This window comes from Hypomesus nipponensis, chromosome 13 (assembly GCF_054491055.1).
Source record: "Hypomesus nipponensis isolate SF chromosome 13, ASM5449105v1, whole genome shotgun sequence".
In the NCBI taxonomy this organism is placed as follows: Eukaryota; Metazoa; Chordata; class Actinopteri; order Osmeriformes; family Osmeridae; genus Hypomesus; species Hypomesus nipponensis.
Window position 1 is genome coordinate 4967863 of NC_140373.1, and position 27171 is coordinate 4995033.

General features: G+C 40.3%; 2 protein-coding genes across 7 annotated transcripts in view; both read left to right on the plus strand.

Moving 5' to 3' along the window:
* The window catches only part of LOC146259620 (zinc finger protein 385C-like), a 39147-nt gene extending 18133 nt beyond the window's left edge, over positions 1-21014 (plus strand). For 3 of the 4 annotated variants that reach the window (XM_084670718.1, XM_084670720.1, XM_084670719.1), the window contains 8 exons: positions 12197-12339; positions 12784-12891; positions 15767-15965; positions 17052-17399; positions 17541-17734; positions 18058-18156; positions 18309-18398; positions 19172-21014. In XM_084670718.1, the coding sequence (XP_084526844.1) occupies positions 12197-12339; positions 12784-12891; positions 15767-15965; positions 17052-17399; positions 17541-17734; positions 18058-18156; positions 18309-18398; positions 19172-19402 (1412 nt within the window). In that variant the 3' untranslated portion in view covers positions 19403-21014. The remainder of the gene's footprint in view (positions 1-12196; positions 12340-12783; positions 12892-15766; positions 15966-17051; positions 17400-17540; positions 17735-18057; positions 18157-18308; positions 18399-19171) is intronic. The other variant, XM_084670721.1, reaches the window with a different exon arrangement.
* A 250-nt stretch (positions 21015-21264) lies between these two features.
* LOC146259621 (uncharacterized) lies at positions 21265-27094 on the plus strand. Of its 3 annotated transcripts, none has more exons than XM_084669981.1 (11): positions 21265-21629; positions 22258-24874; positions 25134-25173; positions 25253-25396; positions 25533-25637; positions 25825-25884; positions 26018-26146; positions 26310-26396; positions 26610-26666; positions 26808-26879; positions 26999-27094. In XM_084669981.1, exons 2-11 carry the CDS (start codon positions 23222-23224, stop codon positions 27028-27030), a joined length of 2379 nt encoding a protein of 792 aa, XP_084526107.1. In that variant the 5' UTR covers positions 21265-21629; positions 22258-23221; the 3' UTR covers positions 27031-27094. The 3 variants fall into 3 exon arrangements, with proteins under 3 accessions (XP_084526107.1, XP_084526106.1, XP_084526108.1); XM_084669980.1 differs by having other exon boundaries at positions 21265-21442; XM_084669982.1 differs by having other exon boundaries at positions 21266-21442; positions 26334-26396.
* The last annotated feature ends 77 nt before the right edge of the window (positions 27095-27171 follow it).

Below are 27171 nucleotides of genomic sequence, written 5' to 3' on the forward strand. Positions count from 1 at the left end.
CATTTTTAAGAATTTGTCAAAAACAGTTTACTGTGCATTCACAATCACATTGTAACATTTTGGGTTAGAACTGTATGACATTTATGATGACATTTGATAGGTAGATTTACAGCAGTTATGATGTAGTATAGTATGTGTTACATTACCATCATTTTTATGATAACGTTTTTAGGATAATGTTTTCAGTAATAGCTCGGTTATAAAAGCAACAGGATTATTTTCAGAAACACCATCTGTTTTTGTGCTTTTATTTTTAAGTAGTGGTCAAGTGTATGATCCTAGAGATCATACTTGGTGCATCACATCTTCATGTGTAGGAAGAGAACCAACCCCAAGTTAACCAGCCTGACACCACAGAGTTCCTAAGGATTTCAGTAGTCCTGGGAAATACATGTCTGAATCTCTGGTGACTGGTTGCTTCTATCAACACCTCATGTTCCCTCCTTTCCACACCTGAGCCTGAGGCTGCAAGCTGTTGACTTAAGTGTGCATCTCTCTTTAGACTCTTTAGTGTGTGTATGTATGTGTGTTTTTTTTTTTTTTTTTTGTGTGTGTGTGCATGTGTTTGTGTGTGTGTCCACAGTATGGGTTCCTGCAACTGTAGAATATAGTAGAATAGTGTTTAAGATATAATATGTAAATCTACAATATGCAGTATATAGTAGTTGAAATACAAGTTATAAATGTGGTGAGAGTTATCCCAAATGGAAGGGCAAGCATATTACAGAAGTAAAAAATGTCATCAGACCTACAGGCACAGTAAAGCTGGAGGCCCGACAGGACAGTTCTAAGGACAAATTGCTCTTGGCAGTTTTGCCAGCAGGCCTGGGGCTTCATGGTGCAGAGAATCAAAAGACCACACTCACTCAGCCTGGACACATGTGGGGTGTGAGAGAGTGATAGCGTGGCATGCCACTCCAAATCCTCCACAACACACACATACAGGAAATGTACACACACAGACACAGATTCCTTCCTATGGTGTCTTTCACATTGTGACAACCAAGTAGGGAAAGGAGGGCGAGCCAAGTTTTCTCAAATGACTGTTGGTTTAATTTAATCTCTAGCATTGAAACTGTGCCTAATAATCTCCTTGTCTCTGGCTGTGTCTCCCCCATGGGTGAACCAGCCCTTTTTATTTGTCTTAATGAAGTGAGTGCTCAACTGAAAGTGGGTTTTAATAGGATGAGGTCCCGCGGGGGGTCATTTCAAAGAGGAAAACGAGGAGGCTTTGTGTCTCTCTCCGTGTTTCTGCTTCCTGCTGTCTTCCACATTCAGAAGACTGATGTGGCCCAACTTTTGCTGAACTCAATTGCTTGTGCTTCAGATGTGTACCATACCCACTTATTAGTTGCTACACAGTAAACCGTACAGACTCTGGGGTCTGTATGTGGATGTGGCAGTGATGGCAGCTGGCACAGGGGGTACAGCTGGACTGGCGGTCTCCCTGGCAGGGCTGCAGACGGTTCACCGACCCTGGCACCATGATGCCAACTGACAGCAAGGATCTGGGCCCAAGAGTTTGAAGCGAGGCAGGGATAGAAGGAAAGAGAAGAGTGCAGTAGAATGAAGGCTGTGAGGTGGTTAACCCCTCAAGTTTCTGGTCAAAACAGTGTTGTGTCGATTGTTACAGTTTATAATGAATTTGCTTTAAAGCGATGTGTATACATTTGATCGATTTTTTATCCCTGAACAAGATTTCCTTACTACTGCCTCTCAAGGGTTATTTTTGTTCTTCCACAAAAGATGATCTACTATGATGGGAAGTCTATGATATGTACACATGAAGCAGACCGACACCCACATACACTGCAGTACTTAAATAGAACATCTATCAGCATGAGTTTGTTGTGTGTCCTCGTTTCACAGTAATGGCGTGAAGAGCCATTCTCCACAGTCACGGGTGTAAATGGCGATTAACTGGTTGTGTGCATGCGCGAAGGGTCTTTATCTACATACATATCCATATTTATATATCAGATACAGTTTCAGTAGAGCTTTCGCCCTCATATCAATCCTGCATCTCTAAGTCATATTTTTTAAACTCTCTCCTTCTGGTTCCTGGATATTTGCTGCACCAACACATCTAAGATAACCTTCCCCCATATTTCTGCTCCAGTCATCCTTTACTGTACATGATGTGTGCTCCTTTACAGCTACAATGGATCTGGAATTCTAATTTAAAAAGATCTAGATTAAAACCATACACATACAGTACACACACACACACACTGGTGACCATACTACATAAAATGGTCAAAGTCATTCTCTGTTCGTGCTTTCTGTGCAGATTGTGATTCAGCTTGGGGGCATCTTTGCAGATTCATTTGAATCCAGTGGCTTGAAATCAAGTGTAAAACTGTCAGTGTGCGTCAGCATTGAGCTCCCTCGCTGCGCTTATTCGGGTCGACAAGGAGCAACCGTGAAGCACAAGCCGAATCCAACCCGGCTGACTTATGACATTGTGTCTGAGGCTGTTTAGGGTGCAGGACAGGATGGAAATCATTCCGTTTTTATTCAAATTATATTAATGCATCTGGAATTATTATGTAAATCTATGGTACAGCGACATTTGGGAGTTTTGCAAAAGGCATTCTGTGTTGAGTGTTGGAATGTTGTTGATTGTATCTGAGCTACATATTGTTGTGTGGCCAACAAACTCCTCCTGGAACTGTTAATTCAAACAAGGTGTTCTTTCTATTAGATGTTTTTTAAAGACATGCCCATAGTAATAGCTCAAAATTCAAATTGGACAATACTTTTGAGACCTGAAGCATGAAAACTGTTACACAGTGCTTTAGTGATAAACTTCATTGTCCGACCCACTGCTCAGTGCAACGAAGCACCGCACTGTTTCTGGCGATCATTTGCTTACCTCATTATTCTGATATCAGTGAACTGTATTCTAATTTACTCCTGCCGGCTTCTAAGATTTCCTTTGGAATTGAGTCGACTGCATGCGTAACGGAGGTTTTGACCTTATTTTACCTCACCTTTAAATATGACACAATAAAACCCACCATATGCTATTCTGTCTCAGCTTGTGTAACACCATTGACTCCTGTTTCTGCTCCTTCCTTATTTTTGTACAGTCATGATTGTGTCAGACACCGTAAAGGGTGTCAACTTTCTATGTGATGTATTGAGGACAGTGGTCACACACCCAGTACTCAATGGGAAGTATATGCTGGGAATACATAATTGTTTAAGGAATATTCCTCCCGTTGAGAAAGAGATTAATCAGAGTATAAACTGATATTCTTACAATAGGATGATTAACACACCAATTGAAAAAAAATCTGACATCTGATGGCAGGTCCACAAATACTTGTGTGGTCTTCAGGGCGCTTTTTATTGGGTTATTTACATTGTACTGGCTTCATTGGCGTTGGATGTTGTGGAACAGGCAGGACTCAGTGCCTTTCTTAGTGAATGTGTACCTTTCCCACACAACTGGGTGCAGCTGTAATGTTGTGTCATAGTCAAATATATGCATTTTTGCGCATGCAAAGAACTTCTTAGAATGTGCTTTTTTTTTTAATAAGAATTTCAGGTAGATGTATGTGAGGGAAATTACAATTAAGTGTGAGAGAGAGAGAGAGAGAGAGAGAGAGAGAGAGAGAGAGAGAGAGAGAGAGAGAGAGAGAGAGAGAGAGAGAGAGAGAGAGAGAGAGAGAGAGAGAGAGAGAGACAGAGAGACAGAGAGAGAGAGAGAGAGAGAGAGAGAGAGAAACATCCCATTTTCAACTCACTCTGAATTGCTCCACCTCTCCCACTCTCTCTCCCACTCTTCCGGTAGCCTGATCAGTCGAGCATGAAGCTTTTAATTGAAGCGCACATGTATCATTCTTGCGAGCTGCAGCAGATTGGATAAGAAATGTGTCATTGAGTGAAAAAAGAGTGCCGTTGACTGAAGAAGACAAAGGGGAGTAGAACAGAGGGGACAAGAGACAGCTCTTTTGGGATCTCTCGGAATACTTCCATATGCTTGCAGGACAACATTAATATAAAGAGAGAGAGATAATCAGAGAAACTGCTATATAATTGTTTAACGCACGTGGCCATGCTGCTAGGTAAGTAACTGCTTGTGTTTGCAAGTGCGGCTCATGTTGTTATTATTATCGTGTCATAATCTTTGTCTTAAAATAAACAGAAGCTTGCTCATTGTTAAAGAAAACATGTAGAAACATATTTACTGACAGAATATACCCATTTATTTTTATTAAGATGTTTTGCCCTCAGTCAGACAGATGTCATGCAGGAGTGTAAGCGCATATCCAAAGAATGAACAGACTTATAAGTACAAGCTTGGTCAAACCACTTATCTGTATTATTTTACAATTTGATATTCTATGGTTTCCATTTACACTGTGTGGTGCAAAATGACTATTCTTTAAGCCTAGGCTATAATGTCTGAGTGTGATGTCGCTTTAAAACGACAGTCAAAGCTGACAGTCAAAGCTGATATCAAAGCGCTCTGCGAAAATCACTGGCAATTATGTAGTCCCTTCCCCTGGGAAATATGCCCTGATTATATCACATAATTGGAGCCTATTAAAGACAATAATTGAGGGATTTGTTCATTTTTATTTAGACCTAGATGATTGATGTTGATTGCATTTGGACAATCATTGATTGCATTGTTGAGTATTTTAGGAGGTTAGTCACCCCCAAGAGACAAGACATATTCATAAAATAAACCAGCTATATGTAGTGCTGTAAGGAGAGTACTTCAAAGTGGCATAACAGGATCCCCACCTCCAACACTTTCCACTTTAAATAGAAGATTAGGGAGATCAAAGAAAAGCAGTTGGAGAGCATCTTGGTAGTTGCCTTGCGGATGGAGCAGCTGTTTCTCATCAATGGCTGGTAGTCCACCAGACTACCACTTATTTAGTATTTCCTGATTGCAGACATTGTACACATTCTAGCCTAGTTTGAATGGCAATTTGTGAGACATTTGACAGTGTGAAAAAAAGACGAATAAATGAACAGGTCTCTCAAATTTAATCCTGGTTTTAAATGCAAGTGAGGATTTCTGTTCCCTTAACCAGACGTGGAGCTCCTCAGTAGAGCTATAGTTTCCCAGTCATACTGCTAGTTTGCCTTTGACAGTGCAACCATTTAAGTTCAATAACCTTTACTGTTAGCAGGACATTTTGTTACTACAAAATAAAAAAACATTATTGATTGCAAAAATGGTGGAGGATAATTGCACCCTCTCATAAGTCCCTGATGTTGAAATCCATTCCTTCCTCATCATCGTTCTTCAACAGATTCTAGACCCCAGCAAGTGGAGGCACATCGAGGGTGCAATTAAGTGTCCCTGTGCTGGTACATTTACATTTAGCAGACGCTCTTATCCAGAGTGACTTAAAGTAAGTACAGGGACATACCCCCCGAGGCAAGCAGGGTGAAGTGCCTTTCACAAGGACACTATGTCATTTGGCACAACCGGGAATCGATCCGGCAACCTTCTGATTAGTAGTCCGATTCCCTCACCGCTCAGCCACCTGACTCCCTCTACTCCCTCCCTCTGTGCTCACCCTAGTGCCCCCACTACCCTCCTCTGCCATGAGCCACGTAGCTGACACTGACAGTCCCTATCAGTCATCCCACTGTGGTGACAGCATGGGCTTGATTAGCCTGTCTGATAATGGCATTGGGAGCTGGCACACACAGACAGGCTTGTCTGATTACTCCCCTGAGACTGGCATATGTTACACCCACTGGGGTGACATAGGCAGACAGTGTTCTGGTGACAAGATTATGAACTGTACATTCTAAAATAATTTGATACTCCTTGTCGTTTGTCGTAGCTTACATTTGTGTATCTTTATCAGTAGGTTAGCCTAATTTATGTTTGCGTATCATGAGGTGGTTTGCTTCCTAGCCGCCTCCCATACAGATAAATACTCAGCATGTGATTTGTTTATTTGTCTTAAACATTTACCTCAGCATGATAGTAAAGTCAGACTGACATGAAGCTAGATTTGGGGGTTTACTGCGCCAGCAGTAATACTTGATGATTTTTTGTAGGTATAGAGTGTATTTGAATTTCTGAAATGGCAGAAGTGGATACACCTACATTTACCAGTATTCTGCAGTTGTCCATTACTGCCAAACTCATTGTGTTATTTATTTCCCACACAAAATACATTTCAGTGTGCTTCTAGCTATGACATCCTGTAAACAAAAGCATACTGAGATTGATAATGCTGACTTGGCATCTCGCTGTTGCTAAAGATTACCATACTATGTGTCTCTTTGCGTCCATTTTACTGTGAAATATGCGGTTGCATATTTTAGGAACACTATTGTGAGACTAAATATATCAAGCTGGGTAAAAACTGTGACTCAGTTATGCATATGTGAAAAATTCCTAATCCATGCAATGCATTTGATAACTATAGAAATCTCTGAATAGGTAGATTTGCAAATTCAAGTTGCTAATTTTTGTTTTTGAGTATAACTGAATGTTTATTCTGAGTTTTAAGTTCTATGTGTATGATCATTAGAGGCACACATGCTACCTCCAAATGACTCGTGCCCTAACCAAATCAAAAGTATGTGTACACAATCTCAAAATAATTCTGCTAACCTACTGTGCCTGCAAGTAGAGTGACTGTCTACTGGTTTAGCTATATGAATTATTTTGTTCCATGTAGTTTTTTTTTCCTCACTGGCCATTGGCTGATTACCACACTCCTTGTCTGGCATCCATTGGATAATTGCTTGAGCAAAGGTGTGTCATCAATCAAAGTAATAAATCATAGACATAAAGAACATAGTCTCCCAGCAACTGTTGTAATGTCAGACCCACATAAGAGTCGACTGATTGGCCAGTCTCCATGAGGTCTAGAGGCAAGGCTGGTGTACCAGGCATAGAATAACAAGCATATAAAAAGGTACATTTTCCAGTTCGACTTTGATTGCCTCCCTATATTTTGAGCTTCTACTTTTTGAAACTATAATCCAGTCATCATGGCGGTTGTGTCTGTGATGCTCATAGGTCACCCCTTAGCAAAACAGCCGACATTAAATGCTATTGGGCACTTTCATATAGTGCCAAAACATACATTCATAGAAGCCATGAAAAAATATGTAAGCTTGTATTTTATGACAAATGGAGTTATTGTTTCGTTGTTGTTATATTTAGTTCATTTTTGTAAGCAACAGCAACCTATAGAAGTCAGAGAAAGCTATCACAGTGGACTTCCTTAATATTATGCAAGCTTTGCGAATTGGGGACACTTAGGTTTCAATGACAAAAGATCAAACAGTCTGTCTAAATCTGTCAGGGTGCATTGTGCATGTGCATTTGTTCAGTCAGGGTTGCTCATTTCTCTGGCTTACACTGTAAGGACTCCATAGAGCTTTGCTCTATTCCCATTCCTCTCAGGGATCGTTTTTAGAATTCACTTTGATTCATTAAAAATCATTCCAGACACAAGTTGTTGTGACAAATTATAATGTATTAAAGTAAAGTATTATTTGGATGTATTTTATTATGTTGTTTTGCTGTCATTGCTGACTTGACCTTCAGGATTTTCAGGATAGGAGATTCATAATTAGGTTATAATAGTAACATTACTGTAGCGGTTCTCCCTTGCTGACTGCATGTGTGCAGTGGTTGCTTGACGTTTGTATCGGGTTTTATATCTACTTAAACAGTGTTTCTTTCCCGTTTTTAAATGGTGACAACATTGAAAAGCTCTATAGTTTTGGCCAGGTATTTGACTTTCTCAGATAATGCATTTGCCACTTGCACACTCAAATATACTGTCCATACACACACACACACAGTCACACAGACTTAGTCAGCAGTATGGATTCACAAACGGAATCTACTTTGGCGCTGACTTGAGTAAAAAGGGTGCCACAGAAAGTGTTGAAGCGCCATGACAACCAAGCAGACATTTTTTTTACGTTCTGAAATATGCACAATGTGGGCTGCATATGGCATATGACAGCTAACTTTAACACTGTATGTAGATATGTCAAACACACTCTGATCGCTTATAATCAATAAGGTTACTCATCCACTGCCCTGAATATCAGTTGTTCTCGTCTGTAAAGCAAGTGAGAGAACTCTTGAAGCCACTCGGCTTCCCTCTCACCCAGTCTTGTCGAAGCACAGATGAACATTAATACTCTGAATGCCTCTAATTGAAAAGTACATGAGGCGGATAAAGAAACAGACGGATGTGAAATATGTTTGGTGGCGCATCAGCCAGGCGCCATTCACCACTCTGATTGGCCCTGCCTTATCTCAATGGGTACAGATGGTGCTAGTTTATTTTTAGGGGTATTCATAGGTCCTCTCATTCAGGAGGTCCTACAACTCAGTGTGCCAAGTTCAGCCACCAGGGAATTGTTGCAGAATCAACAACAAAAACCGTTAGTGTTGTTCCATACTCTTTTATTAAGAGTGAATAAGCAGTGAGAAAATGGCACTGTTAGGCCGCTAAATTGCCAGTGAATCACTTCTTCATCACTTGGGTTTTGTAGCATCTAATCTCTTATTCATGTCCTAGTGTGGAGTTGATTAGGAAACTTCTTGCGACTGCAACTTCTCCTTGCAGAGATCACCATATTTGTTATCATTGTTTTATGATTGTTTTACTCCTTGGGCATATTTATTACATGGTTGAATATGATCTTAACAAAAAAAATAAGACAATCACATGACATTATGTTCTCTGTGATTTGTTGTTTTCTTGAGTGGTTTTCCTCTAGATTTCTGTGTAAGTATTTTTGCTTTGAGCATTACTCTGTAAATAGCCTGTGAACGAGTAGAACAAGCATGACTCAAAGGCTGTATTAAATGTACCACACAAGGATTTGCGTCACTGGGCCGTTTCCTGTAAAGCCGTGTCTCACATTTCTTTGACATTTTCTTGATTGTAGGAGCAAATATCAGTATTATAACAGAGAAACCCGTCATCACCTGCTGGTGGGAAGGGACATTAATTAGTGTAATAATGTAGGAATAGATTGAAGTCATTTTTTATATATTTGGATTGGACAGAGCACACTGTTGGCGTCAATGACTCAAGGATAATAGGAGTGCATTTAACCTTGAAAGATTTATGGCTAGGTAGTCTGTTTCAGGGTACAAGAAGGAATATGTCCTGTGTGCCATTGTGTAAAACAGAACAGATTACCATGGGGACGGTGGAATGTGCTAGATGCTGCCCCACAGGTAGAAATTCAAACTAAGCCTGAAGTCTTGCATTTGTGTGGGCAGTGACAGTGAGAGAGATCATTTGTATATTGTCTGCCAGTTTTGCAGACTACATTTTCCTGAAATTAATTTGTTCAAGACTATACAACATGGAGACAAATTATCCATTAGTATTCCACTTAACTGCCTCCCTTGAAGATCTCCTTCAACCTTTTAGTGTAGCTGTCAATCCACTTGTCTAATGGATACTACAGTTGAGTTGCACCTCACTAATGTCACCATCATTATTACATAAGCAGAGGGCATTAACAGCTTCTCTTTTGAGAATTTATGGAAACCATCTTAATATCTTGGTGAACATAATGTGAAAACTTTTTAAATATATATACTGCACGTGTGTGTATTCTCTGACAGTACTCGATTTTTCTGTCGGATTTTGCATACTTTGTTTAAGGTAGTTTAAGACTATTCTATTTGATTCCAAATGGAGTCTATTAAGTATTGTAGACTTTAGATTGCTTTCTGTGGCTTGAGGTATACATATTAAGTTGTGCAGTGATTTATAAGACATGATGATGTCACAAACAGGAAGCTTTTTTTCCCCACATTAATTCGGTGTTTAGCCTTGGGGCAAGATGGCTACCCAAGTGATGTGAACAGCTGTCCATCTACTAGCGCTCCTAGCGCTTCCACAAAGCTAGAGGAATCTGTGATTTTATGTTTTTTTACTATAAAATGCTCAATTTGGATGTTAGACGAAGATGCGGTATCTTCTATTTGGCTTCAATTCAGGGGCATATAAATTAGCCTTCTGGTTCTGGTTCTGGCTGTGTTGCTAAATTTTGTGTTGGAAAAAGAAGACAAGAAGTGAAATTTGCCTTTGTAGAGCATATATTTACAATCTCCTCTGGTAATCGTAGTTTTTTTTTATTGCATCTGAATGATACAGATTATGATTTAAATACTTTTAATAATAAATGTCTTGTGTTACCTTTGTCACTCTCTTGATCCATAAAGTGTTGTTATGTGTCGTGACCTACAAAATAATCAAATTCAGCACGCGATCCCATGGTAGTCACATGTTCTGTAACAACAAAGTCAGATGCTCTTCAACTGTGTCATCATGTTTTTCAAGCATCAGTCTGCAGAAAAAAGGTTGAAAAGAGTTGTCAAAGGAATGCTCTTGTACCAGGTAATGACCCCAGGAAGATGCTCCTGAAGGGTAGCATCAGGTATGAAAGAATGAAAGAAAAGCTCTTCTGAGGCCACTTGGATTCCTATCTATGAAAAGTCTCCTTGCTTCTTTCCTCCTCAAAAGGGTCAATTTTTACTTTTATGTGATTGCACTGATGTTTAGTCAACCAATGAGTAGTACTAGAAATAATAGTGATTAAGCTACTTGCATGTGCAATAATTGCTTTGACTCATAATCCTTTATGCCTTGCTCTATGACCAGGATCCTTGAAGTGCCCTACGCTTTCCATAAAGATAATATATTTGCTCTGAAATTGAAGTATATGTGTGTGAAGAGGGAAATTGAATATTTGACAAGGTGTTAGTTGTTGACTAAAAAGGTTGTAACAGATAACAAATCAAAATGGGCTCCACAAGTTTCACTATTCAGAGATTCTCAACCAGATTATAGTATTTATATAATTACATCATCATGTCAGTGCGCTCAAATCAGTAAACTAATGTACTTTTCTTTCTGTTTCTGTACAATTCTTTTTTTTTCTTCCAAAGTCATTAAAAGTAATTGTTCATACATTCTTCCCTTTTCATATGAAATCTTTTTTTAGCCTTAAAATATTAAACTTTTCCCCAAATTTTTTTCAACTTCTTTCAACTTCTTCGTCACTTTTAAATACTGATGTAGAATATTGATATCTGAAAAATCTACATAAGTACAGTAACAAAGTATTAGTACTTTAGTCCTTCCCATCTCTGCTATAAACACACACACATTCCCTCTCTCCTTTACTCCTTTACTGTCTCTGTAACTCTCTGCCATTCTATCTGATGAACAGTCAGAATATTTTAAAAACACACGCAAAGGTGAAGGACAAGTCTATTTAATGATTCCCCAAGTGCTATTAATGTGTGTTGGGTTTAATGTCTCATAGGGTCCAATCAATGTCCCATTCACTTCAGTCAAGATCAAGGGGAATGTAATTAGCTATTTCATAACTGTCCTTGTTCTCGTTTCTTCCATCCCTACTGACTCACCTCTGGAAGTATAGAAATGCAAGTGACCTGTTGAACAATAGGTTAGGTTTTTATAATGGAACACTTCACTACTTTTGTAGTCTCCAGGGGAGAGGGAATTGGCTTGGTTCAGTTTTAGACAAGCTTCTGTATGGGCTTGCAATTACAGTCATAGTTATGGCATTCTAAAACCTGTTCCAAGAAGTTCTATGTCAGTCAGCCAGGTTTCCATGGTTTTTCAAAAACCCTATTCCTTGTAAATTACTGATTTGTCCACTGTTGTTGGCCTCTTCAGTCGAGCTACAGGTGTATCATTTTGTAAGGCTGGGTGTCAAACCTACCCCCACTTCTCATATGCTAAAGGCAATTGTAATGCTTTGTTCAGTGGATTCTTCATCTCTTGAGACCTTCTCCTCAGTTCTCCCTTGTCCTTCTGTCCTACTCCTTGCTCACCTATTGCTTTCTATCTCTGGTTTACAATAATCATGGTAGTGTAGGTAAGAGTTAACCTTTATTTTGTATGTTTGCCTTGTAATTGATTTAATTCATTTGCAATGTTATTAAATGTGTTTTTAATTTTAACCTTACTTTGACCATTCTTGCTCTGATTTAACCGAGTCAAATAACTGGAATTCTATTTGTATTGGCATTATTTGATTCATGCTAATAGACTGTTTAGTTTCCAATCTTCCTTTAAACTATAGGGGAATTTTGTTTTGGTTGTTTGGGCAATATTTAACCCCCTACAGTTTATATCTTTTGGAATATATTGCCATAATGGGTTAACACTATCTGTCCTCACAGGTACCATATCTCAGGCCAACCCCCTCCTGGCTTCCCTATCCCTTCCAGGACGGCCCCTACAGCCGCAGCTAGACCTGAAGCACTTCCTGCCTTTACGGGTCAATGGCTCCACCCCCCTCAGCCTGTTCCCCAACTTCAACACGGTGAGATTCTCCAAACACAGAATGCAAGCACAAAGTTCACACCCTCACATTCACCTCATATATTCTCACAAACAAATACACAAATACTGTTAGAATGAGAACCCAAGACCCAGAGTGAGCCTTAAATCTTGACAAGCGGTTGTAAGAAACATCAGTGCTAAATGTACCAGATGCTTCCGTGGATGTAATTGAAAGTTTGTAGTCACAAGCAGTAGAAGAAAGTTTGTAGTCATCTGTTCTTACAGAATTTTTAAGCTATGACATATCTTACACTGTTAATTAATGTATTTCTGCAGGAACAGTGCCACAGTGATATTTTATGGTAAATACCTTTCAGGAGTTTTACTCAGGGGGAGGAAACAACAAACAGACTGCACTCGGAAGATGACTGAATAGTATGACTTAATAGTTGGCCAACCTAACCTCCATCTCCACCCATGACAGATGGACCCAGTCCAGAAGGCAGTCATCAACCACACATTTGGTGTGGCCCAGCCCAAGAAGAAACAAATCATCTCTTGCAACATCTGTCACCTGCGCTTTAACTCCACTGTAAGTCAGCTCCTCCTAGCTCCTCAACAATCTAACCAAAGTTGTTACATCTGCTACATTTAACGCTGTGTATGAGTAGATGCGTGTGTCTGTATATATGTATGAGTATTATGTGATTAAACTTTTGTAATGTATGTCTGGAGATTTGCTTGTTTTTGTCATTTGAAAGTGTGTGTATGTGTATGTGTGTTTGTGTGTCATTATTGGAGTCTCCATGGATTCTAAGAATGAGCGAGTCAGTCCACTTATCAGCAAGCACCAGCAGTATACCAAGACAGTGTTGGTGACTGCTCTTTTCAGGCTCTAACAAACACCCATGCTTTCCCCCACACTCATATACACACTGCACAACACTCACACAGAAGCCCAAGCATACCAAGGGGATTATCACTGCATCTGCTGCCTGCTCCATTTATAAGAGCTCATTAGATTTTTGCCACTGTTCTGATCACCAAGGGATTAAAGAATTGACTGATGTTAGAGGCTACATTATCTAAGAACTGTGTAATGTTTAATTGTTGTATAATCTTTACCATTTGTGACAGACTTGCCAGAGGTTTTCAGATCCATGCAGGGAATTCCTGAATCCAAACTATTTTCTAGACATTCTACATTCTGCCAACACTTTCCAGGATGATTCGTGCATGTACAAAAATGTGTCTGTGTTAGAATCTTTTGGAATTTTTGGTAGATATTTGTTTGTATATAGTGAAGAATAAATGGACAGAATTAGAATGAGACTTAGTGTGGGCCAAGGACATTAAATATACTGTACTCTTTCCCTATTCTTTATCTTTCTCGCTCTCTTTGTTTATTGTTCTGTCTCTCTCCCCCCATAAAAATCTTACTGATGATCTGCAATCAGACCTCCAATCTAATTCTTCTTTTCCCCAACTACATTTACATTTAGTCATTTAGCTGACGCTCTTATCCAGAGCGACTTACAGTAAGTACAGGGACATTCCCCTGAGTCAAGTAGGGTGAAGTGTCTTGCCCAAGGACACAACGTAATTTGGCACGGCCGAACTGGCAACCTTCAGATTACTAGCCCGAATCCCTAACCGCTCAGCCACCTGACTCACTAACTAGAAGTGTTCAATAGCAATTTGACACTTTTCATAGTTGGCCACACTTGTAAAGGTCAACTTTGCTTTGCCTGGAGAGGTTTTGCTAACGTGCTCTCCTTCCTCTCCGTGTGTTTGCAGCCGGGTCGAAAGCTTCTGAGTGACCCTGGAAGTGGAAGCGTGGATCGCAGGCATGTACAGGCCCCACTAGGGGGCGCCACTCCCAGGTGGTGAGGGTTAGACCCGTAGTTAATGTAAAGTGCCGCCATTTCAGTATGTGATCCAGACACAGGAATTTGTTCCCACTACTCGTAACATTCACACTGTGCCGTGAAACATATTCAATGTTTATAGTGTTCATACTATTTTGACATACTAAATAGTATGATGTTATGTGGATGGGGATGAAGGGCCAGATTCAGTTTAGAAGGCTGGTTGGTCACGCTGAATGGTTATTGCTTGCTGACATTCAACGTAGCCCCTTAGGGGTCCATGTTCCCAGCCCTCTGGAACACACACTTTGACACACTGTTGTAACCTTTTGAGATTTTTTGACACTGGGTTTAAGGCAATGTAAAAAAAACAACAACAAAAAACGATGCATATGGCAAAGGCAAATACTGTAAAGATTGTGTCTCATAATTTTTGTTCTGTTAAAATTGTCAACTTATTTGCCAAGACTACATCTATTTTGTTACTTTATATCTATCTTTATATCATATTCAACTAACCAATCCCACCATCTCTTGTTTTGTGTTGCACCATGCATTGATTTGCTATGGAAAGGCAGATGTTCCTCCTTTCACAAGCTAGTGCAAAGAAGCCTACACTTGCACCCCACATACTTTGTCTTAGCTTTTGACTAATGTCTAGTCTTTTTTGTGCTTCACTCAAGTGGGGATATGTTTTGTCAAAGAGGTACTGTCGGTCCATAGTTTGAAGGCATACCGTCTATGCATATGGTTGCCTCTTTGTTTAAATGTATGTTCATGTTTTTTCTGCGTGAAGTTGGTACATTTACATACTGAAGTGTATTTAAACTTTGATATAACAAGCAAAGTTGGAATGTTGAAGGTATGGAGCTACTGTGTGTGTTAGGTGTCTCAACACTTGAATGTAGTTTGTCTGTGAATGTTTGGCTTCAGTTCTATTTTAGTTCAAAGGCTGTCTTTTCTGCATCCTCTGGTTTATTATGAAAAAAAAGAGATATGTCTGGGACATTTGGTCACGTTGGTCTTTTGGGATAATAATTGGGATTTGAAGCTCTTTTAGAATTTTGAGCTCGACCTGATTAGGTGCAACTGGAATTTTACATTCAGAAGGTGCATTGCAGGCATTGTGGTCAACAACAAATGGGTGGAGGCCACTACACAACAACAACACACATCATCAGAGGAGAATTTGCCAAAATTATCAGATGAGATTTGGTAACCTCTGAATATGGACTGATGCGTGTTGGTCTGTCTGTGCAACTGTGTTCCTGATTGTATGATTATCCCCTTCTAAGTCAATATCTCATTATTTTCCAGAACGCTATGGAGCCATGAGAAAGCAAGGCAGAAACCATTTGCAGCAACTGGAATTATATCATTAGGGTCACTCGGCCATTGTGTGATATGACATAAGCTGGGATCAGTAACTGGGATCAGTGCATTTGACAAAAATGCATCTGCTTTAAACAATCAATTCATAATGGCGACTTTGAGTCTTGATTATGGGTTTGGAGACCGACACACCCTGCACAGCACTCCAGTTGTAAACTACCACTGCTCTAAAAATGGGATCCGTGTTCTTTTCTCTCTCATGACCAGAACCAGGCTGAGGCCCACTACAAGGGTCACAAGCACGCTCGCAAATTGAAGGCCATGGACGTTCAGAGGAATCGACAGAGGGGCCAAGGCTCCACGGCCGGAAGGGAGAAAGAGAGGGACAGAGAAAGAGAGAGAGGGAAAACAGGAGGGATGGAAACTATACCAGCACTGCTGGATACCAGTCTCACAGAGCCAGAAGGTATCACACCTCTCCATTTTGAATCACATTTATCTTTTTTTATTTTCTTTTGTACATGTTTGACTTTAATCCTACCTCAAAGTAATTACTGGTAATGGGATAGTTGAAAGTACTTGAAAACTGTCTTTCACCTGGCCAATTATCTTCAATTAGTGTTGACTATTATATAAGATAATTGATCACAACCAGGTATTAGTACTCAACAAAGAATATAATGAGGTAACAGTTTTCACTTTGTGCAACTGGTGATTTTACTGACTTTTATGTGTGGGATGTAGTACTATATCTGTACTATTTCTAGTTGGTGTGCTATCTTTATGAGCAACGATGGCTTTTGTATCCTATTTGCTCTCTGCATACAGGAATAATATATATATTTCTATCTGTTTCCTCGTCTTAAAATCCTCATCTCTGGTCGCTGTCTTGCCTCGCATTTTTCTCATATCGATTGTATTCCTCTTTCGTTCATCACCTGTCAATTTCCATTTAACAACATAATGATATACTTGTTACACCCAGAGTTGCCATGGCAGTTGATTGATGGTGACAGAGAGAGATGGAAAGAGGGAGAGTGAGAGAGAGAGGTGAGCAAGAAAGGGGGCGATCAAACAGAGAGACAGAGGGAGAGAAAATCAACAAGAACAGGTAGAGAAAGAAACAGACAAAAAACGAAAAATCGACAAAAAACAAAAGACACTGAGACACTGAGATAGCGACATTATTGAATGAGATAAACAGTGCAGTGCTGGATTGATTGTGTGCTGCTCTGAGTGTATTTAATTTGCCCAGGCTCTTACAAGTGTGATCCAATCGACTTTCTGTGGCTGTCAGGGGCCAGTATGGACCTGTCAGTAACACAGATTTATTGTGATGAAGGCAGGGGTAATCATGAGATAATCTTGGTAGTAACAAGGAATTAACAAAATCAGATGTCTTCAAAAAATATTTTGCTATTTCTGTTTGTTGTTATGAAAGACAAAGCATGTATTCCTAGAACTGTGGTGTTGCTGCCCACAAATAATAGTTTGTATAACACTGTGTACAGTATGTATCTAAGGTCACGTTTATAATGTCTTCTCCCATTAGGCCTCCAGTCCATTCCCAAACCTGCACAGCTTGAGCTACAGGTCACCCAGGGGACCCGGCTAACACCCACGTCCACCACCAAGTCCCCGCCTCACACATCATTGCCGCTCCCCGCTCACGTCTCCCCAGCCTTGCAGCTGTTTGAGCTGACGCCTAACAGAGGGACCACGGAAGCTCCTGGCCCTGCCACCGATCCAGCTGTTAACATGGACCAGCCGGATCCCCTCACGGGCCAGGGAGACTTCCCCAAACTAGGAGAAGAAGAATCCAAGGAAAAGCAGCATCTCCACTGTCCTATGTGTAAAGTCACTGTGAACTCCAAGTCCCAGCTGGAAGCTCACTATAGTGGTAGTCTATATTGCGATTTGTCACCATGACTCCTTTATGATGAACGTATTGATTGTTATTCTCCAGTGGGGTATTCACAAGCACTATGACAGTTTTAGCATGCTAATGTTCTCTGTTTGGTGTGTCTGTTGGGTAAACGAGGTTCCAAACACAAGCAGATGTTGGAGGGGCAGGCTGGCGGACAAGTACGACGCAGGGGCCAGGTGATGTCATTGCCCCGGGTGCCCATCAAAACCAAGCAGTTAATGAGCAGTAACCGCATGGGCATGGTCAACCAGCCATTTCACTGCAAGGTCTGCGAAGTGTCAGTCAACTCTGAGACACAACTTAAACAGGTGGGCAAGAGATGGTTCTGTGGAAGGAATGCTTGTGAGGAAATAAATGGTTGTCCTTCGATTCTACTCTCCTGATTGCAGCCTCAAACTGGGCAAGATGTGAATACACATAATAGAAGGGACCTACTGTGATGCGAACTGCAGAAGACATTTTCACACTGTTAAATTCATGCTTTTCCAGACAAATGTATTGTATTTGTACTTTTTTGGGGGGCATTCTATGAGCTGTGGATTTACTCTTATCAAATGTCAAACTAGCATGAGAATGTTAATGCTAGAGAGCTAAGAATGTTTGCATATTAACGTTGTTTCACTTCCTTCAGCACATGAGCAGCAGAAGGCACAAGGACCGTTTGGCTGGAAAGCCTTCCAAGCCAAAGTTCAGTCCGTACACCAAGAGCCAACCTAACCCTGTTTTAGCGGTGAGTGTCCATTCCTAACACACGTAAACTAACAAACTACCCCTCCTGCCTCGTCGTACGTCCTCACCCCAGTCGTGTACATTAGATGTTCCCAAATCTAGCTAGAGCTCTTACTCTTACTTCCATCCCACCATTTTCTCCCCTCTCTACAGACTTTGAGATGGAGTTTTCCATTTGGGGCGGTTACACCCGCCATGGGGAAATTGGCCAACCACTGTCTACCCAACATTTTCTCCCCTCAGGTGAGGGCAGGGGACTGGGTGGACAGATGTAGGCTCAGGTTTGCAGCCATGAAAGTGATTGTCTGTATTCCTGGTCCTCGATTAATTTACAATCTCTCAGTGTTTGATCAAAATATCAATTTGCCCCCAAAATATATCGTATTTCATGGCAATACGATATTAAATCAATTAAACAATATAATTGATATAATTAATTAATAAATGATACATTTGGAGAGGAGGTCTGTTGTCTGCACATATATAGGAAACATAACGCACACAGACACATGTACATGTACACCTTATCACAGACACACACACAATAACACAGAAACACAAATCAGTTTGTATTTGTTCAGCTGTTGGGCTAGAGAGGCATTGTCTCAGGCCCTAGACACATTCTTGTCAGGGATATTTTAGGCCAGTCTGTGAGGTTGCCAGAAATTCACACTCGGTTTACACTCTACAATGGGGATTTACATGTTATTTCTATCTGAAGGTAATGTTGTAGTTAGCTCAGAAAACATATACCAGAATCAGAAAAAAACTGTATATTACTGTTAGTTGTATTGGACTTGATACGGAAAATAAGCAAGCTACTGAATGTAATTTGATTTATCAGTAGTTAATACATTGATGCAGTTGTGTTAGTGTTCTTTTTATGCCATAGACATGGGCCAATCAGTCAGTCAGTATTTAGCTAACAAGGGAGGATTTTTTTACAGCACTGCTACAGAAAACAAGAATCAAACCTCATAACTGAAGAGTCCTATTGTATTTATTTTCCTTTCCAGACCAAACTAGCTCTGCAGAAACAGCTGCCCAAGACCCTGCCAGCAAGCTTCCTGGCCAGTCATCTGAACCCAGCCACCTTGTGCACCATGGCCTCCAGCCCCCTAACCCTCCGGCCCTCACCAAGCCCCTCCACCATCATCCAGACCCCTCTGCTCAGCCCCGCACTCTTCAGGCCCGCCCCAGGGCCACTGAGAGCCATGCATGCACCTATTATCTTCTCACCATATTAGCTTAACTTAGCTTGCTACAACAGCATTGTTTTTCCCAGACTGATTTAACTCATGTTAAACCAGACTGAAATAACCTGGTTGATCCTGATGGCCAAGCTAAGCGGCTACTTAAGAAAAACTATGCAGTGAGGGCCGCATACCAGCATGCGAAGTATCACAGGCTCAGGTCACTTAAAGAATCTCTTGTGTGAATGAATACCCTTGTGAGAATAATAAAATATGGCCGGGGTCAATCCCCCACAACAGGTCTGGACTGAGACTGAAAAACGGCCGGGACTTTGAAACGCAGACCAGCCCACGACCGTGTATTAGCATTATTATATATTTATTTTGTTGCATTATGCCACGGCCGTTTGACCGGCCGTTCGGGAAATCTCCCGACTCTCCCGACGACCAGTCCGACCCTGCCCCACAGTATCACCCGTCTAATACACGCTCTCCAAAGACTATTGACTCATTCTCTAGATGCTTTTGGATCTAGATGCTTTTGGAAGCTATGATGATTTTATTATGATAAATTCTTAGATTGTGTTAAGAAATGTGTATATTTATGTTTTGTATGTTGGTGGGTCAGTTGCCAATAGTTTCTTTACTGTAGAGTATTGACATTGTTGTGCTCTGGGAGTATAACTTCAGGTTTCCCTTTCCAGTATTAGTCCAAACAATACTTAAAGACAATTTTACTTGTGTTTTTTAATGTTTGTTCTTTTAATAATCCAGAGAGCTGTGTTAATATCTTAAGGCCATTCCCTTATGACTGGTTGTAGTCTGGCTGTAGCTTGAAAAACATATAAGCTTGAGAAGACTACAGACCTACATATGACTGGTCAGGGAACACAGAAGAAAATTCATAATGAGATATGCGCTAGGCTAACACTGAAATGGCACAATACGCTGATACAGAGAGATGTTTATTTTTTGGGGCACAATTAATAAACTGACAGTATGTCTTTGTTAAATTGCAAAAACGGATTTAGGGTAGCAACACTGGTTAAAGATTGTGTTAGAATGAGGCTTATAATGTTTTTTGATAGTTAGTTTTGATGGTTAGCATCTCAGAAAATAAAGTTCTAGCAGAAAGATGAGCAAAGGTTTTCCCACTAGCTTCTGCCCTTTCCATAACTCTGTCTCTCTTTCTCTCTCTCTCTCTCTCTCTCTCTCTCTCTCTCTCTCTCTCTCTCTCTCTCTCTCTCTCTCTCTCTGTCTTTCTGTCTGCACATGATATCTCTATACAATCAGCCGCGGTAGAAAAAAAGAGACCCACAGTTCACTGACACATGGCTGGCTTTGGTCCAAAATGTGCAATATAGAGCCCGAGTATCATGTTGGCTGGCTCACAAATCTGAGTGTTTTCACAAAACAATAAAAAATAATGTATTTTTAAGCTGCTATCACCCCCTCTGTAACCTGATCTCCTTTTGCTGTGCAGAACTTTTAAAGCCTAAGCAATATTATGTGTTTTGAAGTTGTATTTAAATGTCAAATGGTGAATCTCATGGGTAGCCTAATTGTCCATCCATTGCAATACTGTACAGTATTATTGGTCTCGATAATGTCTATGTACTGTTATAGTTGTATATGACCTTATAAAGAAAAATGATTTTTGTTTTTTTATTGTTTCCTGTGCTACTTAGATTTTACACATTTTCAAAGACCAGCCTAGTTAAGACAAAAAGAAAACATTTTAACGGGACAACCTTATTTTAACCTACGTTACTGTTGCTAAGCTATATTCACTTTCCAATCGTTATTGTTAAATTTTAGCAAAGTCATTATTTGTGAACGTGCTACGTTGTCGCAGACGCCAGCGGGTTGGTCTGCTGTGAGAACCAAAATTACAATCCCATTGGTTACAGTTTTACGTCAGCTTATTCTATTTCCCTATTGGTGGGAATAGTCCTATCCAGTAAAGAACTGAAATTTTTCGAAACTCGCAGCGGGCATTGGATTCCTGTTGTGGGTGTTCACTTATTTGTCATTTTAAACAACTGAAACTACCACAAATATACTTTCTGGCTCACTTTTCATCAAGAATCTTGGGTGAGTTTCAGCAGTAACAGCTACAGCTACACAGTAGAAGATTGTTTACACTTAAATCGCTGTGGTTAGCTACGTTGACGCAGTTTCTTTTAGCAAATACATAGCTAGCGAACAGTACTGTTGCAAGCTAGTGCTAGCACTAGTAGGACTGTACTGTTGCTGACTACCACTGGAAACCCAAATAATGGTAAGCTAATATTACAATTTTACCATGGAGCAATTGGCTCTATACTGTAATAATTTAATTGTACTGATAAGTTTTGCTTCAGTCTAGAATAGCAGTCATTATCAATGACAGTGTGACAATAATTTGTTAGATATAAGTTAAATTCAAACTTTTGCTATTGTTAGCCAAGCGAATACAGTAACGTATTGTGTCATAAGGTAGGCTATTGCTAGCTAAAAGATAGATAATTTCGTCGACGCTTTTGTCCACAGCCATACAGTACTGTACAGTTGTGGATTTGAATTTAACGGCCTCTTGACCTGCAGTCAAATAGTCTATACCCGCTATCCCTCTCTTAATCTGATGCAGAGGTCAACGATAGTTTATGTTATATTGTTGTACAGTATATAGTTAACTAACTTGACTAAGGGTGTGATAAACACTTAAATGTTTCGGCTATATTACTGTAATGTGTTTTATGTATTTTATTGTGTATCTTCCTCTTAACCTTCTGTTACATTACCTATTCAGTAGTTGGCTCGTGAGATGATAGCATTAAGCATGCGTTTCCATTCATGCGAGGACTGATGGAAGCAACATTTTAATTTATTTAATATTTACAGTGGTACTCAATTTCTTTCTCTTACAGACCACGGAAAAGGAGAATCTGAATGTTTTCCAGGGATTCACAGACAACTCTCTGAGTCAGAAAGCACAGAATCTTAGCCATGGCTCTGGTCTGCAGAAAAGGGCCTTGAAAGATACTACTAATGTCAAGGAGTCACATTGTACCAAATCTTTGCCTGCAGATAAATTACAAATCTTGAAATACCAGAAAAACTTGCCTATCTTGTCTGATAGCAGTTCAGAGAGGTCTATGGCCAATCAACCAACTGAGGAAGCTGCCAACTTAAGGACCTCTGGTCCTAAAGTACGGGTGGAGAATGACTGTAATGAAAATATTCCTACTTCTAGGGCCACCTCTTATACCGTTGCTCCCAAGGTCTCAACTGAAGCAAGTGGTAGGGTTAGACCAGGCTATATTGTACCACCTGAAGTGAAGGCCCTGTCAGATGCTGTTAATACAAAAAGTCTTTCTAATTACTTGGCCACTCTATGGACCACCTCTATGATCGTCGATGAAAACATCACTTTATTGGATGCATCTGTAAATTGTACAGTTAATTCTGCCAGTTTTAAACCTAAAACTCTAAATGAAGATTTTGGAGCAACCGATGGTGTGAGCTATTCACCGCAGAGTGAAGCGCAAAATCTGACTGTAGAGGTGATCCGGTCTGCTTCATGGACAGAGCCATCCTCTCCTTCAACATCTGCTGCAAAGTTTGACAATACAACAAACTCCCTTGAGCTTTGTGCAGATGTGATGGGTGAGCCCCAAGTTCTGTCAAACAAAAGCATAGGCAGTGAGGCAAGTCAACTTGTTGTCCCAGAAATCCCCACTGAAGCAAGAGGTGAACTGCTTCATATTCTGCCACCCTCGGTGAAAAAAAAAGGCTTTTCCTTTCTCTGCCACTACTGACATCAGTGTCGGGGATGCAACTGTAAACAGCACAATTAATGATTTCAGCTCTCCTCCCAAAACTCCTGTATCCATGCGATTAGAGGAAGAGATGGTCAGTAAGGCAGATGTTGACAAACCTATAGCTGTAGAGGGCAATTTAACGCAAACCATGTCCCTCAATAGCTCAAGCTCTTCAAGAGTGAGTCTCGATGGCACTCACAATATATCTACATTTGAGGATAAACCAGAAATGAAACATTCACTGAAGTGTGCAATACAGAATCAGACTGTAGAGATGTCTGAAACGCCGCTCCCAATGACTGATGCAGAGTGTGACAGCAAAATTAATCAGGGCACATTTAACCTTTGTGGGGAATCAACGGAGGATCTCCAAATTGGGTCAAACTCAACGATGACCATTCCCAAACATGACTCAACTACCACAGAGTTACCACAGACCAACATCAAGACTGTGAGCTCCTTCAGCAATACTTTACATCCTCCACTAAATAGTACAACCACTTTCCTGGAAACTGTCCACCCTTTGAACAACACGTTTGAAGCTCACACATCAAACCTTAATGTTGCCACTACGGAGATAGAAAAGCCCTTGAACACATTTAAAGCTTGTCCTCCAGAGGAATTTAGTGTTGCAACCACAGTGGATGATACAGATGGGGTAACAGCTACCCACCAGAACAACACTTTTGAAACCAACATTTCCAAGCAATTCAGTGGCATGACCACAGAGACTAATGGTCAAACAATTAGCCACCAGAACATGGCTGTAGATGCCAAACCTTCAATGACAATACTTTCTACAACAGGGGCAGAGGCTAGCATCAAAATTATTAGCGCCAGGAACAACACCTTTGATACTCAAGCGGCTGACGTTCAATCTTTAATGAAACTCCAAGACACATTTTCAGAGTCAGCAGAAAGTGTCAAGATGGGTAGTTCTCAAAACAAGACATTTGAAGATCCAATGTTTCCAAAGCTTGATATGAGAACCAAAACGACGGAAGACACAGTCAGTTGTACAGGCACTGAGGCAGAGGATAATGTGAAGATGGTTGACTTTCCAAAAACTGCAGATGAAGCTCAAATTCCATTGCCGCTGACTGGCACAAAGGCAGAAGCTTACGGCAAGGCAGAGAAGAACCTTATGCTTCCCCTGAGCATTACTCCACCGTCACTGCCTGTTGAGATATTTACTGCCGATGTTGATAACGGTGAGCAGAATATACATGCCATGCCAGATCAGTCCTGGAAAGACATCTCTGACAGTCTGTGTAATCAGAGTGTGGAAACGGAAACCAACAAAGCCACGTTCAGCTTGGATGGCACTCTAGAACTAGGAAATTCCAGCTCACTGATCACTTCTACACCTATGCCTAATTCCAGAGTAGCCCAATTAAAATTTGAATGGGAAGAAGGTAAAACCTCACGTGAACAGCAAAAGCGCTTTAGTGATGTACTACTTAAACCGACTACACAATTACCTACCGAATCCAACATAATCAGTGATCGGAAGATGTTATTTAAACCCGGAGCCCCCACCAATGTCAGGTCATTGAAACCCCCTACTAGACCTGCATCCCAGCTTCCATCTTTGGCTAGCCTGCCAAAAACAAAGTCATCCACATCAGGTACCTCAGAGCTACCAGTCTTTGCTCTACCAGATGCGAGAAGGATCACTCGGGCCATAGCTTCGAGAAATGCTACAGCTGCTGTCTCACAGGAGGTATGAATGGGGAACTAAGGGAGGAAGACTTGACAACAACATTTAGCCTCAAGGTTTTTTTACTTCAATTTAATTGCTTTTTCTGTGCACGTAAAATTGTTGTTGAAATTAGTTTCTACCATGTGTTTTCGGAATCGTTCGATCACAGCTTTTTGTACATTGGCCCTCTTGTTATTAAACTAAAATACATTTCTAGTGAGATATTTTAAGATTGTGTGTATTATATTTATTAATATATATCATGTATTTTATCTTTTAGGGTTCAATTTCAGCCATAGGTGTACATACTGCAATTCCAGGTAGGCAACGATTGAAATCCGTTGGTTCTATGATATACAACAATACTGCATGTTATCTTACACTAAAATCTTTCTATAGAATCCAAGCTGCCTTCCATTGGCTTGAGGAAACGTCCAAACTGTAGCTTACAGTCAGGCATTCAAAGGTCTTTGCCCCTTCCAATACCCCTCCCAGAAAGGGCCAGCGCAGTGTCCTCCAATGACAAGCCGAGTGGCATTGCAGGTATGCTCATTTGTTTTGTAAATGGCTCTGTACACGGTAGCACACTTGTATTATTTCCCTCTTACTGATTTGCCTTTGTTCATATCATGTTATGTGTTCTAATGTGTGTAATTCCACTTGCAAATCCTTCCCACAGGTGCCCTGAGGTCAAAATCGAAGACCGTACAAACACACAACCAAGGCCAGAAGCATCTGTTGACCAGCAGTGAGGCCTTTCCATTGGCAAAGAGGAAAAAAAATTGTAAATATTAGTCTTGTAGATAGGATAAATGTTTTTAAAATAATTGGTGTTGTGAAATTTGCCTTTGGAGATGGTACAGACACAGAAGTAGGATTATTTTTGTTTTCAGCGATGGAATGCAGGTACTGTGTGTTGTGCTGTGTGTCTGATGCGAATATGAATTGACTTGGCTCTGTCTCTACTTTAGTCCCCCCTTCCAAGGGTGCTGTCCCATTAGTCTCAACCCAGCCAGCGAACTCCCCAGATGGTAAGGCTATTATATTAAACCTAACTTTTCATCTTAGCAGCAATTGTGGTACTGTGTGTTTTGTAGAACTGCTTTTGTGACCTAGTATCAATAGGAAGATACATGGAAAGAGAAATGTCTTGTTTCCTCATAGATGCAGAAATTCTCGGCCAATCCACAAGCCGTGGAGCTCAGATGTGCACCAATGAGCCTGCAAGGGGAGCTAGAATCCTGAAGAGACCTGCATCTAGCCTTGCAGTTGTACCAAAGAAACAGAACCCTGGTGAAGAGCTGCACACATTACAATGGGTCCTTTCTCATCGGAGGACAAATGACATTTGTAGAGCTAATAATAACCTAAAACCCTAAACTGAATGTTGTTCAAACTGGTTCTTTGTTTTAATTGATAACATGGTTAATTGACTGTCTCTGTCTGTGTTTAACAGTTGTATCCATGTTGTCTAAACTAGGTGTCAAACACTTATCTGGTACATTCACTTCAAAGCAACCCACCAAGGCGATTTACCAAGCAGGTGAGATCCTTGTTTTGTTGATGTGCAAAACTGCATGGTTAAAGGTGAAGGCATCTTTTACAAAATGTACTTGAAAAAAAAATATATATATAATACACAGAGACCAATTGTTTAAACTATTGCTCTTTATAGATATTATTACATATTATTTGTTTATTATTAGTTTTTTGTTGCAGCAAATATTAATTTACTTAGCACTTGTCTCTTGTTTAGCTCCGACCACCAGGGGTGCTGTTCCATCAGTCTCAAACCAAATGTCTCACCCAGATGGTAAGGCTCTCAAGTTAAATGTGCTTACTTAATTCAGTGTTTAATCTTTTCATAATGCCTCTTTTGTGATACTTTTTTCAAAACTACACAGCACATTAGTATTGGTGTTTGAATAGGTTTTTAATTTCAATTGTCCTGTAGTGTGTGCCAATTGCCTCATCCTTCAACAAGAATTGGAGCAGTGTCGTCAAGAAATCAAAAGAGTGCAGGAAGGTATTACTTCATTTAAAATCTTTTTTTTTCCAGAGATGGTAGTGTGAAGAAAATATTGTCAGATTTAAAGTGGCAAGGCATTTTTAACTTTTCAATCTCCTTTGCCATTCCTTTTTCAGAATTGCGGAACCGAGACCAAATGGATATGTGAAGGAATACAAGAATGGATGTCACAGTTTTTACTTTCCAAGAATCTAATAAAATATTTGCTGCTATGTCTTGAGTCTATGAGTTATGTTTTACTCTGAGAATAGAATATGATATGCTGAAGAGGATACGTAGGCATTTGTTG